Source organism: Pteropus medius, unplaced genomic scaffold (genome assembly GCF_902729225.1).
Source record: "Pteropus medius unplaced genomic scaffold, Ma_sr-lr_union100, whole genome shotgun sequence".
Taxonomy (NCBI): Eukaryota; Metazoa; Chordata; class Mammalia; order Chiroptera; family Pteropodidae; genus Pteropus; species Pteropus medius.
Window position 1 is genome coordinate 903732 of NW_024354503.1, and position 22356 is coordinate 926087.

The window sequence follows — 22356 nt, forward strand, 5'->3', positions numbered from 1 at the left end:
CTGTATGCAGCCCTTACCGAACACCAACCCCGCCATCAGCAAAGCGCCACGGGGGCCAGATGACATGTGAGGGCAATGTTTCTCTTTATTTTATAAATGACAGTGACTGCATGTATGAAAAACACTGCTTAGCATCAGGTGAAAAAATTTACATAAAAGTCACTCCCTAACCCCCATCCCTTGGTACTCAATGCTGCATCTTCCACTGAGGTAAGGCTGTGCCATTGTCCCACGGCTTAAAAAAACAAAACAGCCACCATAAAGGGAAAAAAAAACCCAGTCCTACTGAAACCCTCTGTCGTCTCCATGCTGGGAGGGGTCCCCGGGCTCTGGCCTCAGTCAGACTTCTCCTTTTCCTTCATGTGTAAGAAGACGACGCTGAAGAGGAAGAGCCCCGCCATCATGGAGAAGGCACTAGCGTAGTAAGGGTAGGCCGAGGGGATGAAGCGCTCATACTGCGTGTGCTGGAGTGGCCTCACTGACACCTGCAACAGGACAGAGGTGACAGGCCCCGGCCACTCTGAAGCCCAAGTGGGGCACATGCTGGCTGAAAACAAACTGTGACCTGTGCTCACCTGAGTGGAGGAGTATAAGTGTGTGTAGCCTAGCCGGTTGTAATCCACTTTAAACTGGAACACACCGTACACATCAGGCAACTTGAACTGGACGCTGTACTTGCCACCTGGGGAAGAGCGACACAGATAAAGCAGGACTTTCCCGCCATGTTTCTGTTGGCCTCCCGAGAGCAAGCCAGAGGCAGGGATTGCCTTCCTGCAGCTTCTCATGCAAGAATTATTTACCTTTCTTCTTCAAGAAGGTCCTAACGAAAGGATCTATGCGGACAAACTCCAGCTGAATATCATCACCGTCAAAGGGGACCCATCGGCCGTTTGAGAGCTGTTCGATCACGATGCTATACTCCTGAGATAAAAAGGCCAGTTAGCCAGCGGGGACAATGACTAGAGGGTGCCTCTGTCCTCAGAGCTGTGCTGAATCCCCACTCATGAATCTGGCAGGAACTCCCAGGGGTTGTGACGGACTGGGCGAGCCCTACCGCCCACCCCTGGATAGGGGCTGAGGTACCGCCCAGCGGGCTAACCCCTGACTCGCATCTACACCTCTTCACAGGCCCATGGAAGTCTGCGCCCCAGCCACGCTGCACCCCTAGAACGTCAGGCACTCCCAGACGTCCCTGCTTCCATGCTTGCTGCTCTCTTGCCTTTCCTCTTACAGACTCGTCCTCGAGACCCGACTCCGATGCCTTTTCTCTTGGGGTCCCCACTCCCAGCAGAGTGACTCTGTGGAGCCCCCTCCCACTTCTGCACTCCTGCAGCAAAGCCACACCTCCCCGCAAGGCCCCTGTCAGGATACCAGTTCCTCTGACTTCAGGGTAGAGGTTAACCCAGTCATCCTTACTTAGGCCACTTGGGCCCAACGCAGACGTGCCCATAAATGCTTTCAAGCTGAGTTAGTTTGGCCAAAACTAACGGGCCCTCCCACTCCAAGCTCTTACCACTAGGTCAGTGACGGTGTAGGCATTGGGTGGGGCTGTCTCGCCCACCCGGTGGTGGGACACAGGCCCCACACGGAGGACGCCTTCCTCCTTGAACACCCAGCGGGACAGGGCCACAGCTAGCTCGTAGTTGCCTGTCTGGGAATACCTGCAGGAGGCAAACAAAGGCTATAGCCCCAGAACCAACTCTTTTCCAAGCAGGTCTATTCACTCTCTACCAAGACAACGGCACTAAGCTCATTCCCACCTGTAGGCCATACATATCTAGGTTAAAGGGAACACAGAAAAAAAGTGAAGAGAGATGAAGTGCTGGTGCTTTAGGGGTCACCTACACGATAAATACACAATTTTTGAAACATCTCCACAGAAGCCATTACTAGAAAAGTTTGGGGTGCCAACACCAGCAGCAGAGCAACAAAGTCGTCTTCAAGTAAGTTTAAAGCATCTAAAGACACTTAGCCTTTGACACTTTTAGCTAAAAGGCTCCTTCTTCCCCATCTGCACAGACCCCACCACCCAGACCACATGCCCCTTGGTCCCCTGGCATCCACCTCTGGGAGCTGGGCGTCGCCTTCTGCACTGCTGAGTTGAAGAAGGCGTCGCTGAAGAAGTCGAGGGAGCCACTGAAGATGACCCGGGCATTGTTCCTGGCCTGGAGCCCGGCAATCAGGAGGGTGTTCTTCCCCACTGCGTGTGGATACTGGGAACAACACGGGGCTGTCACCCAGGAGAGCCAGGGCAAAGGACAAGCCACTGGGCCTCTCAGGCAAGAGGACAGCAGCCTAGACCTGAACAACCTCCTAGGCTCCGCCTGAGGCGGAACCCGAGACCCCACACTTCTGCCCACTTCCCGCTCCCACCGATGCCTCATTTCATCAGCTTCAACAAAGTGTGCTTTCCTGCTTAGTTCTCATCTTCAAATAAAATGCTCTGCTACCAGGCCCAGGAGCCGGAGCCCGAAGGCTACAGAGGCCCCTCACCTGGGTGATAGGTTTATCCGGAAAGAAGGAGTAAGAAGTGGAAGAGCCCGTCAGGATATCTAATACCAAAGGATTGTCAGGATCAGCCACCATCCTGTAGAACGAAAAGAGAACCATTGAACTCTGACCCCAAGAATTGAGCCCAAAGGACCTGAGGTCCCCTAAAGGCCATTTCTTCGCAGGAATGAATTCTACTTCCTTAATAGCAAATCACTTAGCTCTCCCTCTTGCTGTAACTATGAAGTTTGACTCTTCGTATCGTAATCTCGTCCATTTCCTCTGGAGGAAGGAATACCCCCCAATAATCACAAGTTCAGCTGTTTTCTTGACAAAATAGAGGGACCCCGCTTCCCCCAGGTTTCTGTTGGCTTCACCCCGCTCGCTCACCCAACACCTCGAAAGAGAATGGGGTTTAGAGATGACTTCCCAACAATGGTTGGAGCCTTCAGCAGGTTCTCCGTGTCGGCCACGATGAGCGTATGCTGCAGGAGCACAGGGAAGGGTGGTGGTCAGGAAAAGGTGCCCCCAAGCCAGGGGTCCTTCCCGACACCCTTGTGGTTTCTTAGCTGAGCTTTGCACTAACGGCCTGAAACCTGAAGGTGACAGGCCTGATTACCTGGCCAAGGTCTGAGATGTCATAGTTGTGATGGTCAATGACAGCCGTTTTCTCCTCATCAAACTCGATCCCACATTCACTGCCCAGCTCTCGAAGAGGGTCACCTGTACAGACCCAAGAGATATTTAGCTGAGCCCTTGTGGGTGGGACCTGGGCCAAGCTATGTCACTTGTCCTGGCATCCTCATGACTCACTCTTCCTGTCACCCCCAAGGGCCCTGTAGCTTTACCGGGCCGGGCTCAGCCACAGCTAGACCACTGAACGACACCATGATATTTTGCCTGCAAGGGTCCAAATATGAATTATTTTTAAAAAGCCACCTGGCCCTTCCTCTCCCTCCACAAATATGCAGTGACCTTAGTTCAGTGACCTTATTTTCGGCACAAAAACCTGTGAAGTAAAGTAATAACTCAGGCAAATTTGACCTGGATGAGCCTCAGCTTACAAAGTTTCTCTCTTCCTCCTCATCACCTCACCAAAAACTCTACCCAGTATGGTTTTAAAAATCTCTCAATACTGAAAAAAAAAAAAACAAGATTGGACAGGTGCTGTTCACGGCAGAAGCTAGGTGATAAGTACATGGGGTTCAGGATATTACTCTCCCCATACTCCTAATTCTAAGGATCTTTGAAATTTTCCAAAATAGGAAACAAAACTAAAAGGTGTCCGATGCTTTGGGCTCCACCCAATTAGGCTACTTGTCTTCTCTTTTTAAGGAAAGAGCTATCAAAATAAAAACAAAAGGAAACAAAGGAAAAAAAAAAACAAGGTTCCCAGGCCTTAAAAAGACCCACATCTCATTGGCTCTGGTCACAGGAATGGAAGGACTGAATGGCTCCACAGTTCCCACTCACTTCCTGGCCAGGACCACCCAGTGAATGCCGATTTGGCAGCTTCCATTTGCAAAGCTCTCCAAGTTTCCTGGAGAAATGGTGGAAAGTACAAGAATTCCCACGGTTAGACTTACCAATATCTGAGCTGGCAGCTACCAGGACACTGCCTCCACCATCAATAAAGGTGCTGATGGTCTCTACGTTGATGTTGCCTCCAAAATCTGAAAGAAGCACCAGACTCAGTGTTCCAAAAGGTTCCTCTTCCTGCTCCTCTGACATCTGGGCAGGAGCAGGTGGACTGCAGACTAGCCACAATCAATCACAGAATAGCTCCCTCTGGAGGCCCAAAACGACAGAGACGTTTGCCATCTATGCCCTTAGGGCAAGTCTCCCATTTTCCCAGTGGGATGGTCCAAAATTAATGGCTCAAATTCCTAAACTTTTAAAAGTATAAATGAAATAGTCAAACACCTACCAGTTATAGCCAAGTTATGTATACACACTTCAAGTCATATGTAAAATATTTATTTAGAAATGCTGCATTTTTCCACTCACATTTCATGAAACAACTTCAAAGTCATCACCTGCACCTTTCACATCAGTATCTGTCATCACTAGAGCCACTTTTGAAGTCACCTAACACAGTCTTCCAGAGCCCATCGACTTCACTTCCGTCCAAGTTGTCTGAGAAAGAGCACTTTTGAATATGATGCTGTCACCTAAGACTAGTACTTATTTGCCCAAAACGAGTAGGGTCTTTTTCCTAGTACTCCTACCGACTTATACCCATGGCAGCCATTACAGAAACCGTTTTACATACTGCTTTTTTAAAGTGATCACCAAAAAGACTCATTAATTTCCAACATTTGTAATTGTGAGATCATACCCCTTTTTGGTCAATCGGGTCAGGTGACTGCCCTAAATCATCCAAAACTAGGCTCAAGAAAGAGCCTTCCCCAAAATGTACCCTGATCTTCAACATAAAGGGAGGGAGTGCTCAGTAATTCATTTATTCATTAAATGAAAATTATTTATAGTGTGCTGAGAAGAAAAATAAGAGGACACTGAGGAAGGGGAGCTAGTATATAAGGTTGGTCGGGGAAGATCCTGGACAGGTGGCATCTGAGAAGGTAGAAGAGTGAGCCAGGCAGCATGGGGGGAAGGGCATTCCAGGCACTGAGAATGGTGAGCATGTCACCAGCAAGGAGCCCACTGTGGCTCAGCTAGAGAGGGAAAGGCGGCGAGCGGCAGCAGAGGAGAGAGGGGTGGCGTGAGGAGGGCGCCTCACACATGGCTTTGTGGGCCCCATGGAGACGCCAGCCGTGGGGAGGCGCCGCTGCAGAGTTTTGAGCAGAAGGCCAACATGATCTGATTTGTTTTGAGGGGATGATGCTGGTGGCCAGGTGGAGAACTGGGTACAGTGAGTAAGGGTGGAAGCAGAGGGACGGGTTAGAAGGCTGCTGTGACACTCAGGGCAGTGCAGAGGTGACTGGACCACGGCAGAGGAAGGGAGGTGGGTGTGGAGGGGAGGCGCAGAGGGCAGTGGGGAGGAGGGGTGGGCCTACGCGCACATTCCCAAGGCGGAGCCGGCAGCAGGGCCTGCTGGCGGATGGGGTACGGGCGGGAGATGCTGGGGACGGCCCCAACGTTTCTGGCCCCAGCTACCGGAAGGATGGAAGTGCCATTTACTAAGACTGGACATAGAAGTCTGTCCATTAAATATCCATTAGGCAGTGGGCAGTGAGTCCATAATATGACTTTGTAAAGATCTAAATATGAGAATGGCCCTCTTTTCTGAGGTAATTTTCAGGGGGAAAAAAGCACTGTACCTTTCCTTCAGGCACAGACGGAACATCTTCTATGTGAGGACACGCCCCTCACACTATATTCAGAAAGCCATCTCTCCACTCTTCGACAGAGGCCAGGCGGTGTCTTTGACAATTCACAAGTAGCTTCTTGGTACACTGCAGTGGCTCCCAACCCCTCAGGGCAGTGTCTGGAGACATTCCTGGCTGTCACTGGGGGAGGGGGTAGCTACTACCATCTAGTGGGTAGAGGCCCAGTGCACAGGACGGCCCGCAAATTACCCAGTCCAAAATGTAAATGTAAGGACTGCAGCTGTTGAAACTTGTATAGTGAAAAAAATATAGGCTTTGAAATGAAGACACATGGGGGTAAATCTAGGCTATCCCTTCACATTTCTGAGTCCATTTCCCCATCTATAAAAAGGATCCAGATTTTTCTGGGTACAGAGAATGTGTTAAGGATCCTTCTGTAGCCACTATTACAAGTGACTTGGGAGATTCCTGATCTCAGAAAGGGCAAGGATCCCACGGACACCCGGAGAAGAAAGCCAGGCCGGCATCCCCACACCTGAGAGGGCTACTGGTGGTCCCAGTACCACAGAAGCGCCCTCGGAGCAGGGGTTAAACCCTTACCTTGACACCTCACCCCACCCCAAGACAAAAGTCTTCTCCGCATGAGTGCCCAAGACAGCAGCATGACAACAGTGGCGTGGGGCAGGGCTTTAAATAATGCTGCATCTCAAAGCCCTAGAGAGTTAGATTCCCATCCCAATTATTTTTCAAGCTTTCTCCATCAAAGAGAATGTCATAGTTTGATACAGGTCTTTAACACTTCCTTCACACTTGCTAATCTCTTTTAAGAGGAAGCCTCTGGCAAGCAACAGAATCTGATGAGAATTTAACAACACTGTATTCTATTTATAGTCATCTTCTACTGAAAGCAAGAGATGATACCAGATTTCCATTTTCCATGGTGACAATGGGTTACTAGTTTTCTTTTAAAATGTTATTTTAGTTTTTAAAAAGTGAGTCAATTTGAAGAAAAATATTAAGTAATTAGCACAGGTGATATGGAATATGGTAAAAATCATAAAGGAGGTACTGAAGTAGTTGGCTCATGTTTGTGAGACACTCTGAAGCTCTCTGATATGTCTCTCACCTACATTTTCAACCTTCTCCCTGTCTTACCCACCGTCTCCTTCTTTCTCAGTGACACTCCCAATCCACCTCCTGTGTGCTCCTCCACTCCCTCCCCACGAAGAGTTTGGCAACTCGCTTCAAGTCCTTATTCTTATGTCCTCAAAGACACACTGAAAGAATTGCTCAAAGGCAGGCTCTGTCACTTTCAGAACCTATTTCAGAGTTGCAAACAGCAGAAACTTGGCAAACGCCAATTAACCTGCTAAAGACGCCATTCACCTGCCCAATAACTTGAAGGTTTTAACTTGTACAATCTGGGGTCACTTCCATCCAACTACACTTCATCCATAAAGCCAGTTCCAAAGACACATGTGTCAAGGAAGTTAGGGGTAACGTGATAAGGGGCCGGGAGCCTAACAAAAAAAAACTTCAAGGATTTAATCGTACCCCATTCACACAAACTACAGAGAATAAAGTAGCTTCCAATGAAACAAAAGACTCTAAGCTTCAACAACTGAAGGAAGAGATAGCAGTCTCGTCTTACCCCAGACAGGGACAAGCTGAGTCCTCTGAGGAAAAGGTAAACTGAAGCCACTAAAGAAGAGAATAACTAGAATGTTCACCAAAAAACCAGAGCAAAAGAGAAACGGCCAAAGGAACTGGGGATATTTAGTCTAGAGGAGAAACAGCTGAATAGGCTATGATTGTGTGAAGGCTATGCCTGCAAACAAAATAAGCATTAGACTCACTCTCTAAGGGCCCTAGGGAGTATAAGAAACCCCATCCTCCTCCTCCCCCGCCCCAAATAAACAAAGCAGGAAATAGGAGACAAATTTCAGTTTAAGAACTTTTTAACAGAGTTGTCTAGTAGTGGAGTGGATTGCCTCATAAGATAGTGGTAAGCTCCCTGTCACTGGAATACTGAAGGATCAGTTCAATAATCTCGTAAAGATACTCATTCTGGTCAACAACTAACCAGCCCTCTGGTAGGCCCTGGACATATCCATCCACCCTCAAATAAGGGGCTGGGCTAGATAATCGCCAATGTTCTTTTCAGCCTGAGAACTATGAATCCACCTGAATTCTTAAGGTCAACTACTACAATGCCCCTTTACAGCAAACCACATTAACAGCATGCTACTTCCTCTTTCCACACAAGCCAACCCGTCCAGGAGCTCTCCACCTTCCCTACCAGGCCTTTTACAGAGAAAACTCACTTTTCGGAGTAGTAGGGCCCCCAGCTCCATAGTTTGTGGCAACACTTGACCCCACAGTTCTCAGCTGTCTTTTGGAAAGGAGACGTGCTCTCCTGGGCCCAGGTTAGAAGTTAACATGTTTCTCTTCTCAGGTTAGAAGTTAACATGTTCCTCTTCCCAGCGCAGGCGACCCATCCCATGACCCAGAACATGCCCAAGACCCAAAAGAAAGTGATCGATAAGTCCCTGGGCCTCGAATCCTGGTTCTGGGGGCTCCGTGCACTCCTTACCTTCTACCGAGGGGGAGAAGATGATGAGATTGTCATAGAGGAACTCCCCATACTTAATAAGGGAAAGGCTGGGGTCATCGGCGGTCTTGAATGTGAGTTCAAAGCCCCGGTCTGGACAAGAAGAAAACAGGGAGCTGAGGCAGACGGGATGCAAAGGGAAACCACCGCTGCAGGGATCACAACCGCCCTCCCCAACCCCCACCCAAAGCGGCAGGCAGACCTGGGCGGCCCGCTCATGGCAAACGAGTGGGAGGGAGGGTGACCGATGCCCTCGGGCTCGGGGACCTTTCCAACCCCAAACTCTCACCCGCCGCCGCCTCGGACCAAGGTCTCACCCTTCAAGCTCCGGAAGAAAAGGGAATGCGTCTCCCGCAGGTTGAGGTTGTCCAGCAGCACTAAGGTGCGGGGACCGCTGGAGCGGACCAGGTCAAGAGAGAGCAACAGCTGCAGCAGCCGCAAAAAAGACCAAGCACGGGCCGAGGCGCCGGGCTTCATTTTTCTCCTCCAGCCAAAGAACCCAAGCACCTGGACACCGAAAGTGCCCCGTCTACGGTCGCCCAATCGCGGTTCGTGGTCGTGGAGTTCCACCCGGAAGTGATCCGGGTACGCCAGGGCTCGGCGTCCGGAGGCGCCGCTAGGACGGTGGGAGCCGGGAACGCCACCGGAAGTGCCCGGTTGTGGGCGGATCCCCTGAACCCTATTGGCGGAAGGAGTGTGCGGCTCCGCCTCTCCAGAGGAAAAGGCTCAATCCTAGAGAGACAGCTCTGCAGCCGCAGCCACTCAAGGCGGCCAGGCTCCCGCCCCATGTCCCGAAGCTGCGCCTTCAGCAGAAGGGTCCCGGTCTCTTCGGTCTTGACCATTGGTGTCCTCAAAGGGATCTGGAGCTGCGGAGGCCAGCCCCGACCACCTCAATGGCCCAGGACAGACTAGGGACCAGGAACCAGACTTTACCTCCACCATCTCCAGAGAGGAAGGAGTTGGAAAAATAAGATCAGGGACAGGAACACTTCGGTCTCCTGCCGCTGACAGGCCTAGGGGCCTTGGCACGGGCCTGTCCTGCCCAGCTTGGTGGCCCACGCTGGAGGCAGCGCGAGTGGGCGGTGGACTAATCTAGCTATTAAAAGGTTCTAGCTGGGTTCGTTCCTAAGCTCCGTCTCTCACTAGCTCTTTACCCGGGCATTTCTCTTCTCTCCAGGCCACTGACCCAGGCTGAAAATAAAAATAGCCAGCAGCAGCTCTCCTGCTCTCCTGCCACTGGAACAGCCTGGGCTCTTGGGAGGACTAGAGCAGGTTTTAAAGCACTTAGTGCAGGGCAAGGCCGAGCGATCGATCACTCAGTAATGCTGGCTGCCACCCCTTCTAAATTGATACACGGGCCGGGCTCACCTCAGGCCTCAGCCCCACCACAGGTCTATTAGAGCTCCCACAGGCAGCTCCAAGACTTCCATCCGCCTCTAATTCAGACTTGGTTCCAATCTGTTACTTAGGAGTCTGCCACAGCTCAGGTCTCCACCTAAACTTGTCTGGGCAGCCTCAACCTCCTCTTCGTCTCTGCTCAGGGCTTATCTGGAACAGGTCTCATCCAACCTTTAACACACTCTCAGTTCCGACCCCCCTCCCCTTTTGCTCATGCAACTCCCTCTACCTGGAGCCCCATCCCCACATTCCAGCCTTAGGCCTCCCTGGATCTTCATCCTTTATGGGAGCCCCACCTGATGCTGCTCCCTTCACAAGAGTACTTTGTTCACCATAAAGACCTGATCTCTCTTCCTCTTACTCAAAGTTCATAGTGCAGCCTGCCTCCGGTGAGACTGATCTCCATAGTCACCTGAGCACCCTCCACCCACCCCAGCTTCTCCAGAGCATGAGCTCCTTGGCCCAGGCAGGTGGCTTGTGGCACCTACCACAGTAATATAAAATACAGAGGAGGAGGAATGAGGGGGTAACACGGAGCTATGCACCAGATCTTTAGATATTATCTCATTTCACATTCACATTAGCACCATGAGATGGGTGTTACTCCCATTTCACAGATGACACTCAGAATGAAGTGAGGTTTAGGACAGAACCAAAGGCCAGCCCTTTTCCCTCAGATTGCAAGCCCCTCCCACAGAGCAGGCCTGGGCTACAATAGGCAAGGGGAGGGGTGTGTCCTAGGTTGCTGGGGTGGGCTGGATTCATTTCTGGCCCTGTCAGGACAACCAGTTCCAGCACAGCCCCTGAAGGCTGACAAAACCTGGGTCTCAACAAGACATGGCCTCTGTTTTCCAAAACAAGGGCTCTGCTCCCCTGGGTCACAGATCCTTTGAGAATCTAATGATAGTTCAGATGTTTGTCCCCTTGTCCCCCCTCCAAAAAAAAGCACTTGTACTCACAATTGCAGGGAGCTGCAAAAACTCTGAAGCCTGTTTGTTCTAAAAGCCCCAGATAGTTAAGAACCCCTCCTCCAGAAAGAGCTGCCCCATGAAGGCGAGGTAACAGTGGCAGGGAGGGGCCCTAGTGACCCTGACAGAGGATCAGGGAAGGGGAGCTTGTAGGTAAAAGGCAGTTTATTGGGGCAGCTTAATATGGAGTGGTCTCCTCTGGGCCATGGACCAGCAAGGACTGGGCAGCAGGGTAAGAGTTGCTCTAGGATTCATGTACCCATCCCACAGAGCTTCCCCCAGTAAGTGGGGCCAACTGGACGGAGGCACAATTTTCAGTTGTCAAGATATGTAGCTTGATCCACGTGGGAGCAGCTGCCCACTCTGTCGGGGCTGCTGGTGAAGGCCTTGAGGCAGAGCTGAGAGGTTCTTGAGCCCACAGAGGCACAGTACAACACTGGGGGGCACAGATGGGGAGGTCTGTGGCAGGTGAGCAGATGGAAACACTGATGTGGCATGGAGAACCAGAGTGGACCTCTCCAAAGATGGTACAGCCTGCAAAGGGCACCTTCCCAGGGCAGAAGTGGGCTCTCTGGGGAACAGGGAAAGGAATGTGTCTTCCCTGGGCGAGGGTCCCTCAGGCCCTCTGGTCACTATGGGGGCAGATGGGAGGAGGTCTGGCTGCGGCTGCCCTGGGAGGGCCTGGAGGTCTCACAGAAAGCCAAAGGCAGGGCAGCAGGCAGCTGTGTTCACAGGGGCTCACTGACAAAGCTGCTTTTGCTCTTCTTACGCTTGGCCTTGGTGAAGGGGATGTCGAGGGACTCAAGGCGGAAGGGCCGGGGCTGGGGCATTTCAGGGGCCTGGGTGGGTGGGATGGCAGAGTTGTTGCTGAGAGGGCAGCTGAGGCCTGGCGGTGAGTTGTGATGTGCTGTGGAAAAGAGGCACAGAAGGTACTGGTAAGCCAGGCATGCAGGGGATGGAGAGAAACACTGTGTGTGATAGAGAGTCTGGCCTACCCGCCAACACCGCCAGAGGCCCTGGTCTGGCAGCTGGGACCCCAAGCTCTAAGTTGCTGCTCTGGTTGAGGCCTCAGACCCAGCTCTACATCTGCATCCAAAGGATCTGGGCTGGAAGTAGAGTTTTAAAGCCTCTGACTGAGGCAGCCTAGGATGTCAAGCCAGGCCAGACAAGCCTGGGTTCAAAGCCCAGCTCCACCTCTTCAGGGAACCACTTCTCTCTGAGCCTCAGTTTCCTCATCTGCAACATGGGCACAATGCCAAGCACTCAGCTGATACTAGTTTCTTTCCTGTCCACCTTTTCCCTTCTTGTTCCTCAACTCCATCCACTCTCTTTTAAATAACCTCAATATAGAACTGAGATGTGTTTGTCATTATTTTATTGGAAGCTCTATGGTCTTCGATTCTTGCTTTTGAAAGGGTTTTGCGTTCGTGGCCCTGTCTGCCTCCTTGGCTCAGTAAGAGAAGAAAGCCTGGCATCTGAGGAAGCTGGCAAGCGACTTACCCAGAGCCGTGCAACCCCACGCTGGGGCCCTGAGCAGTGTGTGTGGGGGGGCAGCCTTCTACGTGTCAGGAGAGACAGATGAATCAACACAGCACATCTCTCCCAGGAGATGAAAGGGTCGAGGAAAACAGAAACTGTATATTGAGCACCTACTGTGTGCCAGGCCTTGGGCTGGGTCACTTCCCTACCTTATCTCACACCTAGTCCTGAGGAGCAGCTGTATCCACTTCCTTTGGTAGCTGAGGACACTGAGGCTCAGAGAGGGAAAGGGGTTTTTAACTCGGGCCTGTCTGACTCCAAATCCACCCAGCCATGCCCCTCCCAGGTGGCAGAGGGCCTGGATGGCTCTCGGGGAGGGGATGGAAGACAAGAGGTGGGCAGGGCACTCACTGAGGCTCTTCATGGGATCCGTGCTGAGGATCTGGCTGGCCCGCTTCGGCCGGAAGTAGTTACTGGCAATATGTTCACTGTCGCTCCGACTGAGCATCAGCTTGTAGCGGTCTTCTTCCTGCTGAGATTTCAAATCCTCATGGGACAAGACCCCTTGTTTATGCAATTCTTATCTGGGCCCTTACCTGGGGCTCAGTAGCCTCTGCAGGCCTGGTGGGGTCGGGCTACCCTCAGCCCCAGCATCCACTCTGGTGTACCCTACTACAGACCCGGACTCCTGGGGTGGGATCCGGGCTGGTCAGGGCAGGGGGATCTCAGTCCAGCCAAGTCTACACACCCCCATCCTCCTTCCTTGGGATGGGAAGTGCCTTGTTCCCTCCTGTAAAGCTCAAAACAGGGTATCCTGATAGAAGCAAGAACGATACTACACACCCAAACCCCTTATGACATAGTCGTAGACTAGGTAATACATTACTCAGCTCCCGGGCACATTTATGATCATTAGAACTAGAGTCCCGACCTTTCTTCCATCAAGAACTATTATTTTTCAACACTATCATGGACTTTTCTTCACCCTGAATCTCTTCCTTCAGGGAACTACCCTTCTACCACTTGACATCATCCTGGTGAGATGATCACTCATAATGTCCTAAGACCACCACTCTCACCCACCCACACCCTTGCTACATATGACCCAGACTGGACCAATCAGCACTATGCCCAGACATAGTCATTGGTCCAAGAGGAGGCCCATGACCTAGACAGAGTTGATCAGAACCTTTCCCGCAAGCATTGGTTTAAGGATGCTCTAAGAGACTGGGTCTCTTCCTGTCAGATCACTAATTGCCAGCAGCCCTCTTTCCTGCCATGTGGAGAAAGCCAGCCTGAGTCCGAAGCCAGCACACCAAGGGAAGCAGAACCAAGAGGTGAGAAACACACAGAACTCTGACTCTTTGAGCCCCTAGATCCAGCTATGCCTGAAACAGGTCCACTTAATATGAACCAATAAATTCCCCATTTTGCTTATGATTTGTTTGCTTTGGATAGCTATCACTTGGAACTAAAAGCATTCTAATACAACTCCTTTGTGGTCCTAGGTTAAGAATTTTTTTTCAGGAACAAGTTTCCCTTTTTTACAAAGTTAAGCTATCAGAAGCAGCCAATCAGAACTTTAGACCGGCTTGAGACATTCCTTGCAGCCACCCCGAGTTGCTCAGCCAGAGATGCTTGGCTGGAATTCATTAAGCTATGAGTGGCCTTATCATGACTACAAAGGCATGTTCTGTGCAGGTTTTCTGAAACATCTGTAATGGTTTAAGGCAGAGTGAACAAACAACAGCCTATGGGCCAAATCTGACCCACAGTCTACTTTTGTAACCTTTTATTGGAATGTAGCCATACTCATTCATTTACATATTGGACATGGCTGTTTTGTGCTGCAATGATAGAGCTGAGTAGTTGTGACAGATCATATAACCCACAAGGCCTAAAATATTTACCATCTGGTCCTTTACAGAAAAGGTTGCTGACCTCTGCTTTAAATGATATATAGTCCTATTATAATTCAAAATATAGCAGATACGAAAATCAAGTGACTTTAAAGTCCAATTACTATTTATGGATGCTTTGGGGACCCTTTTGGTCCAAGGGCAGCAGCAGAGGCCCAGGGAACCAGAATGTACTGCCTGGCCTCTGAGACTGAAGCTGAAGCTTCTGTCTTTCACCGGTAGGAAGGGCTGACTTGAACCATTGACTTTCCCTCGGTCTTTATGACAAGTGGCTTTGAATGAGGAGGGCCAGAGAGGGTTGAGGGTCTAGGCGCCAAAAGAGTTACACAGAAAGGATCTGGGTTCAGCCCCCTGCTTTAATCCTTAGGGCAGATGAAAGTAGAAGTCCAGTTCCCTATGGTAATGCTGATCCACTGCACGCAGCGGGCCAAGCCCGGCCACACCCCCTCCTCACACCCTCTCCCGGAAGCCTTACCATGCCTGGTTCACCATTGTCTGCTGCAGAGGTTTTGCGGACCGATTTGTTCTGTGGCCCTGTTGAAACTGCTATGAGAAAACAAAAGTTGAAGTCATTGTTGCCTGGTAGGAGGGCCAGAGGGACAGGGTGGGCTGCAGCACCCTCCCCAGTAGAGGGGGTAGTGTCAGGCCTGGCTCAGGCCTGGAGCCAGGGGAGGACACTTCCCAGCACAAGCAGAGGGAGGGCCTTGGGAAACAGATGACAGGAGGGCACAGATGCCAAAGAAGCCATCCCCCTGCATCCAGGCAAGATAGCAGGTTGGCGGGGGCAGGGAGGAGGGCGGCCGTCGTGTTCGTGGGAAATGGAGCTGGCTGGAGTTTCAGCAGGGATGGCGTCAGTGGCCATCCATAAAAATCAGAGACGGAGGACCTGGACAAACACTCTGACCAGAGGGAGAACTGATGGGGGCCTGGTGGGATGTAAGAGTCTGCTGCTCCCCGAATGGGCAGAGACAGCTATAAGAGGCTGCAAAAAGCGCCATTGTAAGTCTGACCTTACTCTAGAATCGATGGAGGTGGAGGGGCCTTCAAGATCATCTTGTCCAACCCCTTCTTTGTGAAGATCAGGAGCCCAAATCCCAGAAAGGGACAGCGACCATCATAAGGTCACACAGGAGGGTCAGTGGCAAAAGCAGAAGTTGAACCAGGCCTGAAACTGGACAGCTTGTTCCTATCCCTGGTCATACACCTCAGTGCTATGATTGTGACTACAGATAAGTCATCCATATGCTCCGAGATTTCATTTCCTCATATATAAAACAGGTATAATGATCCTTGTCCTTCCCAGGGTGGCTGCAGGCTAAAATGATGACAATGATGATTACGACAATGATAAAATATACCAGGCACTTAAGATGTGCCAGCCATGGCTCTAAGGGTGTCACATGTATTAACACACTTTAAGCCACACAGCAATCTTAAAGGAAGGTGCTGTTATCAATCCCCATTTCACAAATGAGGACACTGAGTCCCAGAGAGGTCACACAGGGAGTGGTGGAGCCAGAATTCCAACCCACATCTGTCTGACTCCAGGACACACCATTGTCTCAGGTCCCTGATGTTTTTGGAATCTGGGGGTCACGCGTCTGCTGTGCCTACGGCCATCAGGGAGAGGCCCAGGGCTCCCCGTCAATCTGCAGGATAGCAAACTGTAGAGGAAGGCGGGGAGGGCCGAGGGGACAGCCAGGCTCCTGACCTACTGGGAGGCTGGTTTTGATGATGATGGGCTCGGGGATCTTCCAGAAGCCATTGTCCTCGTCCCAGCAGGACTCGCGCCTGATCTTCTCCAGGTTGCTGTAGTTACAGTCGCGGCGAATCAGGGGCTGCACCTGCTCCAGGAGCTGCTGGAAGAGCATAAAGTCACGTTCCTGCCGACGGATGGTGGCCAAGTAATCGATCTTCTCTAGCTCGAATTCCGACTGCAGATCTTTGATCTCCACCTCTGCTGCCCGAAGCTGAAAACAAAGCATGACAGGCAGTGAGCAGGAAAGACACCAAGACATTTCACCATCCATCCGACCACCCCATCCTCTAACTGCCCGTCCAACCAGCCACTCGCCATCTGTTGATCCACTCATATCTTCACCATCCTTCCATCTATTCATTCACCGGCCCTGCCACCACCCATCCTTCCATCCACCCACTCACCCTCCCACCTCACCACCCAGCATATAAATGAGCACCTACTGTGTCCACAGCCCTGCAGAGAGCAGGAAAAGAAGTGCCTCGTCAAGCCCCACTGCCAGCCCTCTGTCACTCACCCACACTCATGCATTTTATTCAGGAGCCTATGAGCAGGCTCCACACACGACACGATAGTCACCACTGTCCTCGAAGACTCATGGTTGCCTCCTTTCTGTTCCCAGAGCCACTAACTTCGTTCCCAGCACTGGCCCCTCTCAGCCCCAAATGCTCTCCCTCAGGTCATCACATGCCCCGCTCTTTCTTACCCTCGAGGTCCCATTCTGAAGTTGCTGCCTCCGTGACAACTTCCCTGTCCCTCACCTAAGGTGTCCCCAGGAACTTCTGGGTTTCCGTTGCTGCTCAGTTCCTCCATCGGGGTGCCAGTTTCATGGTGCACTTACTTTGTGGGAATGAATTAAGCTGTGCACTTGTAATTTGGGCATTTAAACTTCAATAAAAGTGAAAAAATGAAGCCAACTGCCCTCCCCGGTATTGCTTGCCATCACTCTCTGATACTCTCTGGCTTGTTTCTCTGTTGTGTTATTACACACACACACACACACACACACACACACACACTCCCACTTAGAAAGCAAGCTCCAAGGCAACAGAGACACTGTCACTGTGGACTGCTTCCACAACAGCCCGCGTGCAGTAGGCACTCCAGTAGATGCCTCTTGCCGGTGGGGGTGGGGGTGGGGCGGGCGGGCGATGCGAACCTAAACGGAAGGCCTCACCTTCCTCTGCATCTTCTCCAGCAGCTTGCTCTTGGCCCGTACTTCCTCCTGGATGGAGTCGTAGACGTTGAGCAGCACCCAGTCCCCGCTGTCCTCGTCCGAGTTCTGCAGGGCTGCCACCAGCTGCTTTTTGCGCTCGTCTGCGTAGCGTTTCCGCCGCTTGTGCTTCTCCTTCAGGTCCTTGTTCTTGGCCTGCTCCCCACCAACCACCTGCTGCTCCAGCAGCTGCAAACTGCCAGCGTGGAAGAGAAAGCAAACACGACAACATCTGCCAATCACTGAGCCCTTGCTGCCCAGCATGACCTCGTGGAATGCTTCCAACGACCCCACTTCACGGAGAAGTAGAATGAGGCTCAGGGAGGTGACCCCGCTGGCTAAGGGTCAGATCCAGGGTTCCCGCCAGATCCACGTAACTCCACCACGGCAGTGGCTATGCCCAATAGGAAGACTGACAATCTCCTTGTGCACCCAGAGCTAACCTACCCACCACCTGCCACCCAGTGGTGATGGTCACCAGCAGAGCAGGCTACAGACTGTGCTCCCAGTACATAGTAGTTGCTCAGGTAATGTTTGGACTATGGATGTGGGACTGGGAGGAAGCTGGACCCCTGGCCATGAAGCTGACTTGGTCATGGAGGTGGGCTCGACATCATTCTCATTGACAGACGTGAGATTCAAGTGTCAGAAATGTTAAGTGGCCTGCATAGCCAAGGAGGAAAGCCCAGCTCCCTAGGTGGCCCCAGAGGATGTCTGGGGATGGCCCGTCCTTAGGAAGAGCAAGTCCTCCATTGGGGTATTGGAGGCTCGGCTGGGACCTGAGGAAAGCCTGGGATCCCTGAAACCCAAAGGCCGGCCAGGCGTCCTTCACTGTGTCCAGGGCAGGCACCCGATGTGACCTGGTGGCACTTGTGCGGCTTGCAGAGCAGAGCCCCGCCCGTCCAGCTGAGCCTACGCCTTCCCTGCCCTGCTGCTCCTGGAGAGAGGATCAGGGCCCCTCAGCTGCATCGGGACGGGGAGCCAGGTGAGGCCTCGGAGGAAGGTCGGAAAGAACCTGTGGGCACCACCACCCCCACGTCTGGAGCACAGCACCTTCCCGCCCTGCCAAGGGGTCCTGCCAGCCCCAATCTGTGGCACTTACCGGGCCAGCACCTGCTGCTGGTCTACGATGGGCATCAGGTTATCTGTCAGCACGGCCACCTCCACGCCCACACTGTCCTTTCTTGAATTTGTCATGGCCACCAGGGGCTGGGGCTCAACCTCAGTCTCCACACTAGGCTCTGCCTCCAATACCACCTCCTTGGTCACTTCTGGGCCCAGATCAACCTCCTGAATACAAAGAGAAACACAGGTTAAGGTGGGAAGGCCAGCCCCTGGACTGAGCTTCCTGTGGCCTCGGTCCCACGAGGGGGCGTCGCAGCCCTCACATCTGGTACACATCACCTCTGGCTCAGAGACAACCAGTTAAAAACACACCCGATCAAGTTCCTACGGCCACCACTTGCCACTGTACTCACGGCAAAATCCCGTTTCTTCCATGGCCTGCTGTGCCCTCCTTGCCTGCTCCCTGTCTCCCCGCCCCTTCCCCGCCACCACCCATTCACCCGGCCACTTCTCTGGCCTCATTGTCTGTTGCTAGGAAAGTCAAGACTTTTCTGGCCACAGGACTTTGGCACTTGCTCGCCCCCTGGCTCCGTCTTCCCACGTGGTCCCATCTCAATGTCACCTTCTAGCCTGGGCTCTCCCGGCCACCCCATCTGTCGTCTACTAAGAACCTGCAGTGCCAGCTCCTACCCAGTGCTCGGGTCCAGAGGCTGGCGGATAGCTTTCTCTCTCCAAAAATGTGAGTGGATTTAAAGTCTTCCTCTCATTCCCTGCGGCCTGTTGTGCTTTCTTAAGCAGAAGAGAAAAGGGTGAAGGTCTGAGAGCAGCAGTGTTCAAAATGCGCCCCCTTGCTCTCGGGGCCCCCAGCCACGGCCCGCAGCCCTCACCCACTGCATACACTGGGCCTCTATGCTTTAGACAAGGGTTCCGAGTCTGAGGAAAGTGTGAAAATCACTGTGGCCTCTTATTCATTAATGATCAGAGGTGCGACAGCTCCTCCGATTTGTACCCTGCTTTGCAATGGGCCGTCTCTGATCCGCTGGGAGAGGGTCGGGGTTGTTGTCCCTGTTTTATGGATGAGGAAACCGAGGCCCAGAGAGGGAGGAGATAAGCGCAGTGTCACAGGAAGACCCAGGCCCCTGGAAGTCCTCCCACCACACAGAGGGCCAGCCCGGGGGTACTCACGGTCCCAGGCAGGAGGTCGCTGGCTACCTCAGCTTCGGGCCTGAGGTCATTGGGCTCCAGGACATCGGTCATGGAGGGGTGCTTGCAGGAGAATGGGTGGGGGAGGAAGAGGAATGGTTGGGCTAGATTCAGCCTCTGCTCCCCTAACCCCCGACCTCCCCTTCAGCTCCCCAACCCCACCCCCTCCTGCCTGCCACTGTGGAAAGAAGGGAAGGAAGGGTGAAGAGATGAGGGGAGAGAACAGGGGACAGAGGGGAGGCAGGGCATGTTCTGAGCGCCCGCTGTGTTCTAGAAGCGTTACCCGCATTGCCTCATGCGAAGCATGCGTCAGCCTCATTTTATAGACGAGGAAACAGAGGCCCAGAAGGGTGACTGCCCAAGGTCACACAACTAAGTGAGTGTGGCACGGCTGGGATCTGGACCCAGGTTTTTCTGATTCAAAGGCCTGTGTTCTTTACACTCATACATGCGGGCGAGGCAAGGCAAGGCAAGGGTTAAAGAGAAGAAAGAGGGAAAAAAATTAAACACGAAAAATGAGAGTTGAAAAGGGAGAAGACTGACAGAGGGGCGGGGTGGAGGGAGAGCACCGTGGCGGGTCCCGGGTGATGCCTGAGCAACCTGGATTCCCGGAGACCCCAGCCCGGCTCGCTGCTCTGAGCCTGCAAAAGTATGAGAGCTGACCAAGGCCGCCTCCAGCTCTCTCAGGCCTGGAAGCTCAGTGTAACCATGGCAACACAGCAAACTCCCATGCAGGTGTCCCTCCATCAGCAGAACAGTTGCTGGCATAGACTTGGATCTCGATCCCAACTTCCCTACTGATTTACAGAGCATTAGACAGAGCTTCTCTTTCCCAGACCCCTGAGCACTAGCACCCTGAGCCAGCCACCAAGTCAGAGCCACCGTGGAGGAGGTGGAGGTGGTGCTGGAGCCGCAGAGGTCAGACATCTGTGCACGCCCAATGACCTCCATGTCCCCAGCCGAGCTCTGCCCGCTGAATTTCTGCATGCCATCCTGCATGACATCAGCTACCTGCGTCAGGCCCTTGGGTACGTCCGCCTGGGGCACGTCTGCCCCAGCCATGGTGGAGGAGAGCATGGCCAGCTTTGCTTCTACTTCTGCAAATGGGTCGTGCAGGACTGGTAGCAGCTCCAGGGGCATCACCTGGGGCTCCTCATCCTGGAGGAAGGGCTCCTCCTCCAGCCGGGGGACTTCCTGGCTGAGATTCTCACCCAGGAAGTATTTGCTCTCGGCTTCCACCTCGGGCACAGAGGAGAACTCCAGGTTGGAGGGCTCCGCGGGCCCAGGGAAGGCCTGAGACACGGAGGCTTCTTCGAGTGTGGATGACTCATCAGACCCAAAAGAAATCTCAGACTTGGAGGTCTCCATCTTGGGCAGGTCCTCAGACTGGGAAGGAACCTCAGTCTTGGGGACGTCCTCACTGGGTCGAGTGTCAATCATGGAGTAGATCTCAGGTTTCACAGCTATCTCATACTCAAAAGGAGGTGAGTAATCAGATATGTTGGCAAACTCGACCCTGGACATGACGTCAGCCTTGTAGAGGACTTCTGCCTTCAGGACAGCTTCTGCAAGTGGAGACCTTCTTTTAGTTTTTAAAGGTTAGAATGAGGGGACCCTTCCCTAGAAGCTGGTCCCAAGCCCACTGTCTCCAGGAGACCAGCTGAAGAGTCAGAGCCTCCCAGGATCCCCAGTTACTGGCTTTCTGCCTCTGTCCCACTGCCCTCTCCCCTATCAGAACTCAAACCCTATCTCCTACCACCTCTTCCAGGAAGCCTACCCTAACCAGTGCCATGATCTCTCCATTCTCTGACCACCCCAGCTGTTAGATGGTGGGCTCTGACCACCCTGCCTTGGGACTGCTCTTAACAAGCAAGCTGACTGCCTGTTGGTCTTACTGCCACCAAGGCTGAGAGCTCCTGATCATTAGCTTTCACCCCTAAGATGCCAAGGGTTCCCCGCTGGAGTGCCCAGCTCAGGACTCATGTCCAAGGGATATTCTAGACCCATGGGAGTTTAGCAAACTCTGTGGATGAATGTTAGACTCAATAAAATCACTCGGAGACCTGCCCTCTGTCTCTGGGTCTAGACCGAGAGAGGCATCTTCCTGCCAGCCTGGGGGGCGGGGACGGGGCGGTGGGCCTACAATCACACAGGCCTCCTTAGTGCTCCCACCTCATGGGTATTAGGCTGACTCCTTTCCATCTCATCTGCTGCTTGGTCGCTTGTGTCCTATTAAAGGTTAGAATGAGGGGACCCTTCCCTAGAAGCTGGTCCATCCAAACCCTGAGACAGTTTGGATGTTCCATTTGCTGAGAGAGGACATCCACTCCCTAGCTCAGTGTTCCTGAACCTCTCCAAGCCTCGTCTTGCAACATGAGGATTCGGTGAGTCCTGCCTCCATGAGGGAGTTTGGTGGAAGCACACACCCAGTACCTGGCACACAGCAATGCCCCCAAAATGGTACCAATGACATGACCAACATCATCATCATTACAAGATGGATTTTGCAGTGTTTGGGTAAGTATTAGAAAATCTGAGCCGCTTGGCGGCATGGGTGTTTGAATGATAGTGACGGGGTGGAACAGTCTGGAATGTCAAAAAAAACTTCCAGGTAGGTTAGAGTTCTTGCTAATGATTGAATGTTTACTATGGGATGTGGTTGCTTTGGTAACAGTTGGGCTCAAAAGTGAGAGGAGACTGTTGAAGATGCAGAAACTTGGGGATGGGACTTACCCATAAAACATGAGGGATATGTTACAACTCCGTAAAGCCGGCCTTGGGCTGGAGCCCAACCGGTGGCCAACACCTCATGACACAGTGCCATGGGTAAAAACACTGGCTCTGGGGGCAGACTGCCTGGGTTCAAATCCTGGCTCCACTTTACCAGTGTGACCAAGTTACTTACCCTCTCTGTGCCTCGGTTTCCTCGTTTATGAAATGAGAGTAAGTGTGGTACCTAGC

General features: G+C 52.5%; 2 protein-coding genes across 2 annotated transcripts in view; both read right to left on the bottom strand.

Annotated features, from left to right (window-relative positions):
* Positions 1-61: 61 nt before the first annotated feature.
* On the bottom strand, positions 62-9036 carry DDOST (dolichyl-diphosphooligosaccharide--protein glycosyltransferase non-catalytic subunit). Its single transcript, XM_039854896.1, has 11 exons — positions 8709-9036; positions 8374-8484; positions 4077-4163; positions 3110-3213; positions 2881-2975; positions 2494-2587; positions 2065-2213; positions 1514-1661; positions 801-921; positions 576-682; positions 62-485 (listed from the first exon to the last, which is right to left on the bottom strand). Exons 1-11 carry the CDS (start codon positions 8866-8868, stop codon positions 336-338), a joined length of 1326 nt encoding a protein of 441 aa, XP_039710830.1. The 5' UTR covers positions 8869-9036; the 3' UTR covers positions 62-335.
* A 1868-nt stretch (positions 9037-10904) lies between these two features.
* KIF17 (kinesin family member 17) overlaps positions 10905-22356 on the bottom strand; it is a 33179-nt gene continuing 21727 nt past the window's right edge. The window contains 8 exon segments of the mRNA XM_039854363.1: positions 10905-11664; positions 12648-12765; positions 14631-14701; positions 15867-16125; positions 17092-17323; positions 18230-18417; positions 19378-19458; positions 20407-20960. Of these exon segments, the coding sequence (XP_039710297.1) occupies positions 11486-11664; positions 12648-12765; positions 14631-14701; positions 15867-16125; positions 17092-17323; positions 18230-18417; positions 19378-19458; positions 20407-20960 (1682 nt within the window). The 3' untranslated portion in view covers positions 10905-11485.

Bases quoted from the DNA above. Each gene is read 5' to 3' on its own strand.
- DDOST (XM_039854896.1), bottom strand. From the start codon at position 8,868: ATGAAGCCCGGCGCCTCGGCCCGTGCTTGGTCTTTTTTGCGGCTGCTG. The intron at 8,485-8,708 runs GTGAGACCTTGG...CTTCTTGTCCAG, and splicing joins TTTCTTCCGGAGCTTGAAGG to ACCGGGGCTTTGAACTCACA. The intron at 486-575 runs GTGAGCACAGGT...GTCCTGTTGCAG, and splicing joins ACTTATACTCCTCCACTCAG to GTGTCAGTGAGGCCACTCCA.